The sequence below is a fragment of the Mercenaria mercenaria genome, chromosome 3 (assembly GCF_021730395.1).
Source record: "Mercenaria mercenaria strain notata chromosome 3, MADL_Memer_1, whole genome shotgun sequence".
Taxonomy (NCBI): Eukaryota; Metazoa; Mollusca; class Bivalvia; order Venerida; family Veneridae; genus Mercenaria; species Mercenaria mercenaria.
The window spans coordinates 27,581,168-27,596,605 of record NC_069363.1 but is presented as its reverse complement, the minus strand read 5'-3'; the positions used below and the strand labels follow the sequence as shown (position 1 = coordinate 27,596,605).

General features: G+C 34.7%; 1 protein-coding gene across 2 annotated transcripts in view; it reads left to right on the top strand.

The window, feature by feature from the left end:
- Window positions 1-15,438, top strand: part of LOC123525214 (cystinosin-like) — a 30,642-nt gene that overhangs the window by 7,753 nt on the left and 7,451 nt on the right. Inside the window, exons 2-9 of one of the 2 annotated variants that reach the window (XM_045304082.2) lie at window positions 5,103-5,184; window positions 5,690-5,902; window positions 6,719-6,859; window positions 8,095-8,194; window positions 9,520-9,639; window positions 11,013-11,183; window positions 11,846-11,963; window positions 12,843-13,040. In XM_045304082.2, the coding sequence (XP_045160017.1) occupies window positions 5,103-5,184; window positions 5,690-5,902; window positions 6,719-6,859; window positions 8,095-8,194; window positions 9,520-9,639; window positions 11,013-11,183; window positions 11,846-11,963; window positions 12,843-13,040 (1,143 nt within the window). Of the gene's footprint in view, window positions 1-5,102; window positions 5,185-5,689; window positions 5,903-6,718; window positions 6,860-8,094; window positions 8,195-9,519; window positions 9,640-11,012; window positions 11,184-11,845; window positions 11,964-12,842; window positions 13,046-15,438 lie in introns of both variants that reach the window. The other variant, XM_045304083.2, reaches the window with a different exon arrangement.

The window sequence follows — 15,438 nt, the reverse complement described above, 5'->3', positions numbered from 1 at the left end:
GAGTCGCCTGAAGCCTTCCAGGGTCTTTGTAGATACTGTGGTGATGGGGAAGAGATTCCAATCCCTCACTGTTCTCCCAAAGAACAGTATCTGGTCAGCAATGTGCTCCTGGAATAGCTTTTGCTGACCTCTGGTTCTAGCATCGCTGTTTCGGAGGAATTAATTTTGTCTGTGCTGGTGTGTACATGATTGTTGCAGATCTTGTACATCATGGTAAGCCTGCTGTGTGTATGACACTTGTCCAGTGAATCACAGTTGAGGTTTTTGATCATATTGGCAGGGCTTTTGAAACTTTGAAAGCTCGGTCAGTCGAAACAAAATCACATCCTACTACACGTCACATTGGTGCTACCTCGGCTACCGTATTATACGTATATATATTTGTAAAACATAATTGATTAAAGAAATTAGTGTGTCATTCAGTGTTTTATGTGGTTGTTACTTTGTCTAAATTTCAATGTTTTTCTGAGTAAATACTTGCAAAGATAAAATTGCCAGGGCATTGTTTTCTTAGCACCATGTTATCTAACTAGTCTTAAAGCCAACATGTGCGACTTAGATACCATATTTACGGCAGGTACTTTTGGTTGTGGTGTTTTCTCATTACTTGACAGATTTTTAAAAAATACAATGCGTCAAAGTGATTTACTTGACACATAGTCTCTGCCACAAATCCTCAGTTTTTATTAAAGTACTCTGCTCTGCCATGGACCAAAATAGTAGGTACTAGGTTATTGTGAACAATTAGATTTTGGCAGTGTTTCAAAAAAGTACTGATAATGTCTGACTAGATAAGCACTCTCGTTCTTGTCTTCAACGCTTTTCATATTATTAAAACAAGTCTGATAGTAAGGAAATTATGAGCAAAAATGTTCCATGGATCAAGCAAATTTTCCATGTGTAGGGTACCAAAAGATCCCATTGGTCGGCTGTCCTAATCATGGTACTGATCAGTGTATGTGGATATTTCATTTCTCTGGCAATCTACTGCAATAAGCAACTACGTTTTGTAAAGTTATGTATTCTTTTCCGATGTTAACTAAATGAATTTAATTTTGGAAAGTTTCTTTTTATGATGACCGATAACTACAATCGGAGAGGCCAGTTTGCCAGACCAATTTTTTTATAAAATCGGTTGCCAAGCAGATTTTCTGTACTTGTTTCAGTCGTACTGTCAAATGCATCATGTAAATTTTACAAGTCAAGAAAGTATAATAATTATTTATATTGGCTTCATTTGTGATGTCTCATTAAATGCAATGACCATTTTTTGTTTGTTTTAATCTGCTTCCAGACATGGTCTTTTGAAATAAAACAATCCATTAAAGCAAAGCTTTAACAAACAATGTTTTATGCAAAAATGTTTTAAAACATGCAAAAATGGCTGTTGCGCAAAATAGTTGAACCAGATTGAAGTAATTAAAACATTTTATTTTAAAGTCTTCTTATGCTTTAAATAAAAAGTCTAGAGAAGTAGTCAAAAGCATACGGATCCAGTCAAAAGTGTTTAAGACATTGTAGTCGGCTGGCTGCAAACATTAAAGGACGTGACGCGCAAGCACTTTAGCGTCACTTGCTAATTACGGATTAATTACCAAGGTGACAGTTTATACTGTGCTGCTTAACATACAGTCATCCAAGTTTTTAAATTTTACGCTGTCCATTTAATTGTGCATGGGTTGTTCAAAAAGTTTTTCAATCTATTCCTTCTGTTTTTAATTATACCCCCACCAAACATGTTTGAGGGGGGTATATAGGAGTCAGTTTTGTCGCGTCCCATCACGTCGCGTCCCGTCCTGTCGCGTCCCGAAATCTATTATCTCAGTTATTACCAAATGGATTTGATTCAAACTTAAAATACATGTTCCTTATCACCCACATCATGTGACACAAGGTGCATAACTCTTGACACCAAGTTTTCATGAATTATGTCCCCTTTTACTTAGAATTTAAGGTTAATTTTGTTGTATTTTCACTAAATCTCAGTTATTACTAAATGGATTTGATTCAAACTTAAAATAGATGTTCCACCTCATCACCGACATCATGTGACACAAGGTGCATAACTCTAACACCAAGTTTTCATGAATTATGTCCCCTTTTACTTAGAATTTAAGGTCAATTTTGTTGTATTTTCACTATATCTCAGTTATTACTAAATGGATTTGATTCAAACTTAAAATAGTTGTTCCACCTCATCACCCAGATGATGTGACATAAGGTGCTTAACTCTGACATAAATTTTTTATGAATTATGTCCCCTTTTACTTTAAATTTAAGGTTGATTTTGATGTATTTTCACTATATCTCAATTATTACAAAATGGATTTGATTCAAACTTAAAATAGATGTTCCACCTCATCACCCACATCATGTGACACAAGGTGCATAACTCTGACACCAATTTTTCATGAATTATGTCCCCTTTTACTTAGAATTTAAGGTTAATTTTGATGTATTTTCACTATATCTCAATTACTACTGAATGGATTTGATTCAGACTGAAAATAGATGTTCCACCTTATCACCCACATCATGTGACACAAGGTGCATAACTCTGACACTACTTTTCTTGAATTGTGTCCCCTTTTACCTAGAATTTAAGGCTAATTTTGATGTATTTTCACTATATTTTATTCTGATTGGCTTAGAGCCAAAGGGAAGTAACCTTTTTTTAACCTTTGTACTGAGTTTCTTCCCCTTAAATTCCAGGAATTAGTCTATTTTTAGAAATCCTATTTATAGATTTTCAATATTTTAGGTATTTTTCTAACTTTTTAGCTCACCTGTCACAAAGTGACAAGGTGAGCTTTTGTGATCGCGCGGCGTCCGTCGTCCGTCCGTCCGTCCGTGCGTGCGTGCGTGCGTCCGTAAACTTTTGCTTGTGACCACTCTAGAGGTCACATTTTTCATGGGATCTTTATGAAAGTTGGTCAGAATGTTCACCTTGATGATATCTAGATCAAGTTCGAAACTGGGTCACGTGCCATCAAAAACTAGGTCAGTAGGTCTAAAAATAGAAAAACCTTGTGACCTCTCTAGAGGCCATATATTTCACAAGATCTTCATGAAAATTGGTCAGAATGTTCACCTTGATGAAACCTAGGTCAAGTTCGAAACTGGGTCACGTGGGGTCAAAAACTAGGTCAGTAGGTCTAAAAATAGAAAAACCTTGTGACCTCTCTAGAGGCCATATTTTTCATGAGATCTTCATGAATATTGGTCAGAATGTTCACCTTGATGATATCTAGGTCAAGTTCGAAACTGGGTCACGTGGGGTCAAAAACTAGGTCATTAGGTCTAAAAATAGAAAAACCTTTTGACCTCTCTAGAGGCCATATTTCTCAATGGATCTTCATAAAAATTGGTCAGAATGTTCACCTTGATGATATCTAGGACAAGTTCGAAACTGGGTCACATGGGGGTAAAAACTAGGTCAGTAGATCTAAAAATAGAAAAACCTTGTGACCTCTCTAGAGGCCATATTTTTCATGAGGTCTTCATGAATTGTGGTCAGAATGTTCACCTTGATGATACCTAGGTCAAGTTCGAAACTGGGTCATGTTGGATCAAAAACTAGGTCAGTAGGTCTAAAAATAGAAAAACCTTGTGACCTCTCTAGAGGCCATATTTGTCAATGGATCTTCATGAAAATTGGTCAGAATGTTCACCTTGATGATATCTAGGTCAAGTTTGAAACTGGGTCACATGCGGTCAAAAACTAGGTCAGTAGGTCTAAAAATAGAAAAACCTTGTGACCTCTCTAGAGGCCATATTTTTCAATGGATCTTCAGGAAAATTGGTCAGAATGTTTACCTTGATAATATCTAGATCAAGTTCGAAACTGGGTCACGTGGGGTTAAAAACTAGGTCAGTAGATTTAAAAATAGAAAAACCTTGTGACCTCGCTAGAGGCCATATTTTTCATGAGATCTTCATGAATATTGGTCAGAATGTTCACCTTGATGATATCTAGGTCAGGTTCGAAACTGGGTCACGTGGGGTCAAAAGCTAGGTCAGTAGGTCTAAAAATAGAAAAACCTTGTGACCTCTCTAGAGGCCATATTTCTCAATGGATCTTCATGAAAACTGGTGAGAATGTTCAGCTTGATGATATCTAGGTCAGGTTCGTAACTGGGTCATGTGCGGTCAAAAACTAGGTCAGTAGGTCGAAAAATACAAAAACCTTGTGACCTCTCTAGAGGCCATATTTTTCACGAGATCTTCATGAAAATTGGTGAGAATGTTCACCTTGATGATATCTAGATCAAGTTTAAAAGTGGGTCACGTGCCTTTAAAAACTAGGTCATTAGGTCAAATAATAGAAAAAGCTTGTGACCTCTCTAGAGGCCATATTTTTCAATGGATCTGCATGAAAATTGGTCAGAATTTTTTATCTTGATGATATCTAGGTCACATGTGCTCAAAAACTAGGTCACTATGTCAAATAATAGAAATAACGACGTCATACTCAGTTCAACACTTGGTCATGTGGGGATAGGTGAGCGATTCAGGACCATCATGGTCCTCTTGTGTATTATAAGTCCTATGTAAAAAATAAAAACATTTTTCCGTGGTAACATGGGTCGGTAAGACATTTTTTTGTATTCACTTTTAGTGTATCTCTAATATTAGAGATTTAATATATTTACTAGTATTACTATACTAGTATTATACTAGTATTACTTATATGTGGAAGCCCAGGATGAAGTACTCCAAAGTATTTTTAAAATTCCTTATGGTTGCCATTCTTCTGTGACAAGACCGTATGGTGGGGGTATGAGTCACTCCTGTGACAGTTCTAGTTAAAGTAAATTCTACCTCTTGTGGCCTTAAATTGCCAGAGCTTTGCCAATTAATAAGTAAATAAGAGTACTCTTTTCTATTTGACAGGGGTATGCGAAAAGCTGAATCAACCAATTAAAATTCGCCCTGTAACATTTGTCCAACTATCTGTCTTTACAGACATAGAAATATTTTTAATTGAAGGTGTGCGTTAACAGCCTTAGTAATAAAGAGTGGTCACTTCAGCACCAAATGTATATTTTTTCATCATTGAAAAATGTACTATGAATACATAACATACACCTGTTATATTTCAGCACTGTGTGTGGAACTGCAGTTCTTAGAAAATGATATACAGATTGTTGTTGATCGCACGTCATCCATTAAACTCACATCCAAGTATGTAGCAATTTCGTTTCGTATCTTTGCTTGATTTTCAACTTAAGTGATGTTATGATGACCTGACAGATGCTATCACTTTCAACAGGAAATGGATTTAAAAAAAAAGAAAGAAAGAAAAGAATAAAAGAAGTGATAATGCCATTGACTGATATAGGAAAATTGGCAGCTGCTTACAAAAACTTTTGTTCAGTTAACTGAATGTTGTGGCAGAACTGAAAATTCATATACTGTTTAAAATAGTGATAAACTTAACCCTTACCATGCTGGACACAATTGGTTTTGCCTTTGTGATCAGTGTAGGTCATGATCAGCCTGCACATCTGTGCAGTCTGAGCATGATCTGCACTGTTCGTTTTTCAGTTAGTTTCTTTTTGATAAGCACCCCTTTTAACAGTTAATGGTACTGTCCAAATTGGATGATAGACAAGTTCATTATAGAAATTTAGCAGGGTTAGGGTTAAAACCAAAATGTGACTCGGTAACTGATTTTATTTACTTACAGTTTACCAGTTGTGAACGAGACTACACTACGATTTACCTATCAGATTGGTAATGGTAAAGCTGAAGATACCCAGGGTTCAGATAATTATGTCGACCCATTGCTGGATCTCCATTTGGAAGCAAATAAGAAAGTAGACAAAAATGTTAACATCACTGGCAATAACCCTGGTCACCTTATTATAGGATTAGAGTCAAATTCGACAGAGTTAAAAGAGTATGTATAATTCTTTTATACCTCTAAGGTACATTTAATATGGTGGGACAGGTCATATCTATAAGTACATCTGTTAGTAATTTTATTTCTGCTCAATAACTTAAGAAGGGGTCTTGATTTTGAGGTCAGTGGGTTAAAGGTCAAGGTCACAGTGACTATAAGTACAAACACATGTTTCTGTACAATGTCTTGAAAACCCTTTGACATATGAGAATCCTTAAAACTTGGCAGGTATGTTGCACATTGGCAGTAGATGACCCTTATTGATTTTCAGGTCAGTGGGTTAAAGGTCAATGTTACAATACAAAAACTGTTCCAGAACAACCCTTTAACTGCAGGAACATCACTTGTGCGAATCAAAATGAAATGATCTCTATTGATTATTAGGGCATAATCAGCAAAATGATTAAGAAACTAAAATTATGACATCACCTGTTAGCTGTGCATGTATAAATATGGAGTAATGTTAATATTTGCTATTTCTTTAATGCATTGTGAAATCATTTAATTTTACGGGCATAATTTAAGTGGTTTTGCCCAGCAGCTTTTTTTGCGGCAATATAATTCAATGGATTTTAACTTTGAACATAAAATGAACAGCAGTTGTTTCATTTCTATTTAATTTGGTTTGTTTATTGGGTTTGGATTTCATGGATAATCACAATCATGAAATCCATGGAAATTAATCCCCCTTGAAAAGTAATAATTTCACAGTATTTCCATGTGTGTCTTATCTTTCTATGTTTAGCAGAACTATCTTATTTTGCTAGAAATGTATGAAAATTGATAAGTTATTGTCCTTATTGTGTATTTCAGCCTGGAAGATGTGTTTGTGAGGGTAGACCTGGTGAACAGTAAAATTCTGGTTACAATCAATGCTATTATAGGTTGGGTGTATTTTGCTGCATGGTCCATATCTTTCTATCCACAAGTGTATGAAAACTTCAGAAGAAAAAGGTAGATACAGGATTATATGCTATCATCATACAAGTATACTATACAGTTTGTAAGGGATTTTGTTGTAGTTGAATATGGACAAATCTCTGCCATAACAAATCACAAATAACAAATATTTATTTATTATGTTCAAAGAGGTTCATCTTCCTTTTAGACAGAGTTTGGGCCTGTATGTAAATGCTAGTTTCAAGTCATTTTGAGTTTCTATATGTATTCCTTTTTTTTCATATTCATCAGATATTTAAATACAACATGAAATGAGATCATGGAAGTAATTTTTTTAATCTGAATTTCACTTCCATGATTTGTTAATGTTATATAAGTTTGTAAATAAGAGAAATAGAGAAAATCACCTGTACAAAACAATGAAATGTTCAGTTGGAAGAAAACATGATGATGATGATGATGATGAACAATATTTTTCAAATTGTATTGTGTGCAGGGTTTAAGTTTAGACTACCAGTGTAACAGTATATAGAGAATATTAGGTTACTGTCTTATAAATTTAAATTTATTAAGTGAGTCGGAGAAAATATAAAAGTCGAGGCTCTGCCGATGTGATGGTCTCACATACCTAATAAAAGCGCGTTTATGAAAATAATTGCATAAATATGTCTTTTAGCAGTTATTCTCAAAAACAAGATGGCGTCGTTTTAAAAAAAAAATCCAAAAAGTAGTCCGCCAAGCTTTATTTAGTCACTGACCAGATAAAGCAAAATTTATCTGACCCCTTGATTTTTGCCTTTATTTTGCATGAAAGTAGGATAAAAGAGTATATAATTATGTGGTATATAATATTATGTCTAAAACACACGCATACACTGGGTTCCATATACACAGGTACCATTTAATACATGAATTTATGTCTAAAACACATGCATGCACTGGGTTCCATATACACAGGTACCATTTAATACATGAATTTAGACATTTACCTGTGCTTTAAGTTAAGCTAGTTCAAAACTAGGGTTGGTGGGTATGGAGTAAATTCTTTTGTATATGCTGCATGATTTGAATGAAAAACTGGAAAAAGTTGGAAGCTATGTTTAGACCAACTGTCATTGATACCATGTTCTTTCAAGTGGAGTTTGATCAGTTGCTAAACCATGTGAGTAACGAGAGTTGATTTATTATTTTTGTTTGTAAAAGCAACTGTTTTGAAGGATTCCAGTACCAGGCATGCATTAGAATTGAGAAATATAATAAACTGGCAATCTATGTGTGTTCTATTTCAGTGTGATAGGACTGAACTTTGATTTCTTATTGTACAACATCACAGGATTTCTGGCCTATGGATTCTTCAATGTTGGAATGTTCTGGGTCTCTTCAGTGAAGGTAGTGTCTTAATTAGATTAACTAAAGGTGGTACAGTAAAGGTTAATGTCTTAATTAGGCTAACTAAAGGTAGTAAAGTAAAGGCAAATGTCTTAATTAGGCTAACTTACTGTAGTACAGTAAAGGCAAATGACTTAATTAGGCTAACTAACGGTAGTAAAGTAAAGGCAAATGTCTTAATTAGGCTAACTTACTGTAGTACAGTAAAGGCAAATGTCTTAATTAGGCAAACTAACGGTAGTACAGTAAAGGCAAATGTCTTAATTAGGCTAACTTACTGTAGTACAGTAAAGGCAAATGTCTTAATTAGGCTAACTTACTGTAGTACAGTAAAGGCAAATGTCTTAATTAGGTTAACTAAAGCTAGTACAGTAAAGGTAAATGTCTTAATTAGACTAACTAAAGGTAGTACAGTAAAGGTAAATGTCTTAATTAGACTAACTAAAGCTAGTACAGGAAAGGTAAATGTCTTAATTAGGTTAACTAAAGCTAGTACAGTAAAGGTAAAGGTCTTAATTAGACTAACTAAAGGTAGTAGACCATTAATGAATACTGACATTTCTTTTTGGTTATTATTATGTCTCCCATATTATATACCCTTTTCAAGTCAGGTGTTTGAAAAATAATGATCACTGTAAATTGTAACTATGCCGCTTATTGCAGTACAGCTTATATCATAAACAGTTAGAAAATCACACCACACCTGTGAGCAAACATTAAAATTAGTGGTAAATGTTCATCATAAAAAACATATCCTTTATAATTTAAAATATAAACCAGTCAAATTTTATGCTGACTTTGTAGTTTGCTCCAGAAGTTCGGCTTAGCATTTTATAAGTCACCAATATATAGTCTAAGAATAATAACGATATTAAATTAGCTATTTAAATTCACTCAATTTTCGCGTGTCTTTATAACCTAAAGAATCAATATGGTATGTTCTAATTCTTACTGTTACTGTTCTAATAGTACATTATGTTGGCCACTCAGTGTTCTAATCAATCTATCTCAAAATGCCATCTAAGTCTAATGCTTGGAAGCACTTTACGTTACAGAAACCACTTTTAACAAGTAAGCGAGTACTCCATCGAAAGAAATAGACAAATAATTGAGTACAAAAATCGATACTCGTTGCAATCCCTACAATTAAAAGCAAACAACAAAATTTCTGTTAAGGTAGCAATAAACATTCATGTTCCTGCGTCAGTGTTACTGTTTGTCAGTCTGAAACTTTAAACTCAGTTGTCATACTATTTTATTGTTGTGTTGCCTGTCTTTGTAGATTTTGGTGACTGTGTGTCATTTTAACTGTTGTTTATTTTCAGTCAGAGTACCATTCTAACCATCCGCGAGGGATCAATCCAGTACAACTGAATGATGTTATATTTACTCTACATGCAATATTTGTTACAATAATAACTATTATACAGTGTTTTATATATGAGGTAAGTAAACAAATGACCCTTGATCAGAAAACCAACATAGTGCATTTGCGACCAGCATGGATCCAGACCAGCCTGTGCATCCGCACAGTCTGGTCAGTATCCATACTGTTCACTAACAGTTTCTCTAATTGCAATAGGGTTTGAAAGCGAACAGCATGGATCCTGATCCGATTGCACTGATGCGCAGTCTGGTCAGGATCCATGCTGTTTGCTAACAGTTTCTCTAATAGCAATAGGGTTTTAAAGCGAACAGCATGGATCCTGACCAGACTGCACTGATGCGCAGGCTGGTCTGGATCCATGCTGGTCGCAAACGCACTATGTTGGTTTTCTCATGGAGTGGCTCATTATTACTATCTTTTTTTTTTCATTTGAATGTGTGATAAAGATTTAAGGCATAAAACGGTCACTATATCAGATTTAAATTGACAATTATAATTCAATCTTTACGAGTACTGTCACTCTTTCCATTTCTACAACAAACCACTCATTTTGGCCATTATATAATTTCTCTCGTATATGCCTGTGTCATGGAGTAAGATCCAAAAAACAAGTCTTTGTCTGGAAAAGTTATTAAAAAGTTTCTTTTGCATACTGTTAGTAGGCTCATGTTTCTTTTTTTTTCTTATGCACATAATGTCGGCAGCTTACATGTTACAAAGTTGGGAGGTAGTCAGAATGGTAACTTTGATTAATAAGAACTAAAAACTCAGTTCTTCGGTTAATCATGATGAGAAGCAACTATATCAGCTATGAGAAAAATTAGACCATACACTAATCTTTTTCAGTTTTGGGTGGGGACATATTTCAGATATGAGGCAGATTCTTGAAATTTTGTCTAGGACGGACTGTCAGTGTTGCACAATGCTGTTTATAAGTAAAAAATCATTTTACAATTAGTGGCAATTTCACCAACCAAACAGTGTGACAATACTAGAATAAGCTGAGTGTAATTTAAGGGCATTCTTTGAATGTCAGAATTTGTTGGCAATAAAAGTCTTTCATGATCATGTCACTACAGGAACCATTTACTCATTATCGAGTGTCATCTTCTTAAATTAGCCCATTATTACCATGTAATACTTCTTTATCATACATGCTTTTTTTAATTTGAAGATAATTGTTTCATTTTGCATATATGTATAACACCATGATATATATTTCTGCAACTTTATATTGATAGAATATAATGGAAAATGGGGTTGGCAAAGTAAATTTGCTATACTTTACTTTAAGCAGAATTACTGGCCTCATTTGGGGATCACTATAAATATATATTAACAAAACACCATGTGAAATAATTCTAAGGAAAATCAGTAATGTTGCTAATAATACCACAGTTTTAAAGATTGTTTTCTACAATTTAATTTCAGCGGGGTGAGCAGAAAGTATCTAAAATTTGTTTGGTGCTTGTGATAGGAGCATGGTTGTTTGCTGGCATTTCATTGGTTGTTACTCTTTTCCACAAGATATCCTGGTTGACATACCTATACTACTTCTCCTATATAAAACTTGGAGTTACACTGATCAAATATATGCCCCAGGTAAATTCTATTATGCTGAAAGAAAGACCTTTACTAGTTCATACTTACCAGTAGATTGCTTTAGTTCATACTTACAGCAGATAGGTTTAGTTCATACTTACAGTACTTAGCTTTATACCATACTTGGAATAGATAGCTTAAGTTTATACTTACCAATAGATAGCTTTAGTTCATACACATCAATAAGTAGCTTTAGTTCATACTTAACAATAAATAGTTTTAGTTCATACTTACTTATAGACAGCTTTGCTTCTTACCTACCAATAGATAGCTTTAGTTCATACTTACCAATAGATAGCTTTAGTTCATGCTTACCAATAGATAGCTTTAGTTCATATGTCATTTCGATTTTCACCTGTCAATTATGCGTTCTTTATATGGCAAAAGCTTATGGGATTTATATAACAATGGTAAGAATACTATGTTACTTATATCTAAAAAAAATATTATACATGAAAAACCTTCCTTTTTTCACAATTATGCACAAGTTTTTTGTTTTTATGGTAGCTGGCTGCTTCGCGGCTACGAAACTTCACGGATACACTGCATCAATCGCGAGCCGCTAACTTAAATAGCGCAAAACCATTTTTAGGTTTACAGTATTCTGTATCTGCCAGTAGCCGAGTTTATGTGTTATAACTATGAAACATCTTATATTTCAGGCCTGGATGAATTTTAAACGTAAGAGTACCGAAGGTTGGAGTATTGGAAATGTGTTGTTAGATTTTACTGGTGGATCTTTAAGTCTTCTACAGATGTTTTTACTGTCATATAATAGTGGTAAATATATCATTTTGCTCATCTATATATTAAAGCTTCTGTGTTGATCTGCTATGTATTTATATTTTTATTAAAAGAGACATACAAAATTATTATAATACATTTGTTAAGACTTTGCTTCTCAACATCATATTGTGTTTATCTTGTTGGGCTTTTTTTGTTGCAATGACACACATATATTAACTATTTTTCATTTAAAGAAATAAAATAAGTGAATTTTTTTTTGACTTCTGTTTCAAATCTTTAAATAGATATTTAAAATATACACACTTTTTTCATAGATTTTTAGCTCACCTGAGCACGAAGTGCTCAGAGGTGAGCTTTTGTGATCGTCCTGTGTCCGTCGTCCGTCGTCGTTGTCAACCATTTGACTGTTAACACTCTAGAGGTCACAATTTTGAGCCAATCTTAACGAAACTTGGTCAGAATGTTACCCTCAATAAAATTTTGGACTAAAGGTCCAGTTTGAATCTGGGTCATGTAGGATCAAAAACTAGGTCACCAGGTCAGATCAAAGGAAAAGCTTGTTTACACTCTAGAGGCCACATTTATGACTGTATCTTCATGAAACTTAGAATGTTAATCTTGATGATCTTTAGGTCAAGTTCGAACCTGGGTCATGTTGGGTCAAAAACTAGGTCACCGGGTCAAATCAAAGGAAAAGCTAGTTTACACAGTAGAGGCCACAATTATGACCATATCTTAATGAAACTTGGTCAGAATGTTGATGATCTGTAGGTCAATATGTCAGGTGAGCAATACAGGGCCTTCATGGCCCTCTTGTTTTATGTATTTCATAGAGATTCCATTTGAAATCAGAAAATAGTGTGTAAAAAATAAAGCTTGTATGAAATAAAATGTGTCTTTTTTTTATTTCAGATGACTGGGGTTCTATATTTGGTGACCCGACAAAATTTGGTCTTGGATTTTTCTCAATATTGTTTGACATATTGTTTATTACACAGCATTATTGTCTCTACTGGGACAATGCCAAATATGGGTCACTTGTGGATCACGAATATGAAGAGAAAGAAGTCCTTGTGAATGATTCTCCACACAAATCATATAATGGAATAGGTTAGGTGTGCACATTTTACCTCGAATATATCTCTTGTAGTCTAGTCCTCATCTTGTATTAACTGTTGCAACTACTGATAGTAATTGAGAAAAACTCATATGAGCTGCACCATGAGAAAACCAACTTAGTGCATTTACGACCAGCATGGATCCAGACTAGCCTGCGCATCTGTGCAGTCTAGTCAGATTCCATGCTGTTCGCTGAAGGTTTCTCTAATTGCAATAGGCTTTGAAAGCGAACAGCATGGATCCTGACCAGACTGCGTGCATGCGCAGGCTGGTCGGGATCCAGGCTGGTTGCAAATGCTCTATGTTAGTTTTCTCATGGCACAGCTCATACCATATCCTTATAAACTGTGTAGATAACCTTTTCTCACCTATGAGACAGAGCATGCTGAAAATATAATTCTAATTGGGAGATAACATTATCTAAAATAGCTTATGGAAGGTCGGTGGTTCTACCTCGGTGCCAACACGTGATGAAATAATGCACGGAGGGGTATCTGGTGTCCTTCTCTACCATAAAAGCTGGAAAGTGGCCATAATTGTGTCGGTGCGACGTTAAACCCAACAAAACAAATAGATAAATTATCTCAAATAGCTTATCTCAAAGTGGTCCTGGATGTCTTTATTTTATTACTTCTTTATAGTTTGACTGCACTAGTTTATGCTAAAATTTACTAAATCTATCTGACACAGCATCAGATAGCTGTGGTGTTTAGAACACTTCATGACGTCATTGTAACATGTTACCAATAGTGGTAATTACTTAAATAAACTGTCAAATGGGTGAGAAATTAAATCTACCATGCCAGTGAAGTGGTAATAAGGAAATCTTATCCTTGGCTTGAGATGTGTCCAACCCACAGTAGAGCTTATTTTTGAACAAAATCTAAACGTCATTTGAGATTTTCTTATTAACAATATAAAGGCATGGTAGATTCACTTTATATTATTTTTAACCTATATTTATCAATATTGTTAGATTTATTTTCAGTAGGTCACCAATGTACAAATTCAGTTGGTGCCACATTGAATGTTGACTGTCACCCTTTGAGAATGACACGACTCGGTGAACGACATTGCAACGTGACGTACGACAATGTCCAATGACACACAGCACTTTAACATTACAATGTCTCGTTCTCGCTCTAGGTTTTTGCAAAAAATGTTGCTGTAAAATTAGGTGTTGTTGTTCATTGTTGAGTGTCTTGCCTTGTGTTGCATTGAATGTCACATGTCGCATCAATGTACAATGAGACTCGACATTATATCACGCAAGTGCTGTGGAATTATCGACTGCTGACTTAAATTGCTTAACATCGACACACGAGGTTCAACGCGACACTCAACAATGAGCAACAACTTACGACGGTCTATTGTGCAAATATTGCTGAATTGTCGCGTGTGGTCAATGGTAACTAACTCTCCATTGGCCCACATTATAATGTTTCCTATGGCAGTGTCCTGGTGCCATCAGACAGATTTAAATTTGTCTTACATAGGACTTAGTGTCTCCTACATAGGACATGCTATCCTACGTGGGACATACTATCCTACGTGGGACATACTATCTCCTATGTAGTACTTAATATCTTCTTCATAGGAGATACAGAGTCCTAAGTAGGAGATACTAAGTCCTAAGTAGAAGATACAAAGTCCTAAGTAGGAGATACAAAGTACTAAGTAGGAGATACTAAATCCTAAGTAGGAGAAACTATGTCCTACATAGGAGATACTAACTCCTACGGCAGTCGACAATTCCACAACATTTGCACGATATTGTTGTTGTACCTAGTGCTTGCATGGTGTAACACTATTGTCTAATTAAATAGAAATCTAAAAATACTCAAAATATTAAAGCGATTTAATAAGTACATTCAGTACAAAGACACTAAGTCTTACAAACAACTTTTACAATGCAAATCAGGCTACATGACAAAGTAATAATTAAATTGCGCATTATTTTGAGCTTTTTCAATTAAATCACACGTATCATTTCTATTGTTTTGCCAAGTGATTATTTTCATTAACATTACCTGGACAACTTCACATTACAATACAGTTGAACTTCTTCCACTCGGACACAGCGGGACCAGAAATGACATTTGACACTATGACATAATAATTGTGACATGCAAACTGTAATTTTGCTGCATAATATGCCACATTGTCAACCTTCTTTGTTTACAGGATAACTAGTCAGTCATGTTAGAATCATATTGAGAAATATTTGGTCAATAGGTATAGATAAGTTGTCAAATTTAAATCAGTCGTTAAACCAGATAGTAGGATAAATGGAATATTAGGTTACTGTCTTTATAAATATATATTTTTCAAACCCGTGTGAGAAAATGGTTGCAGCCAAGCATTAACTGTATATTTTCATTGACTTGTC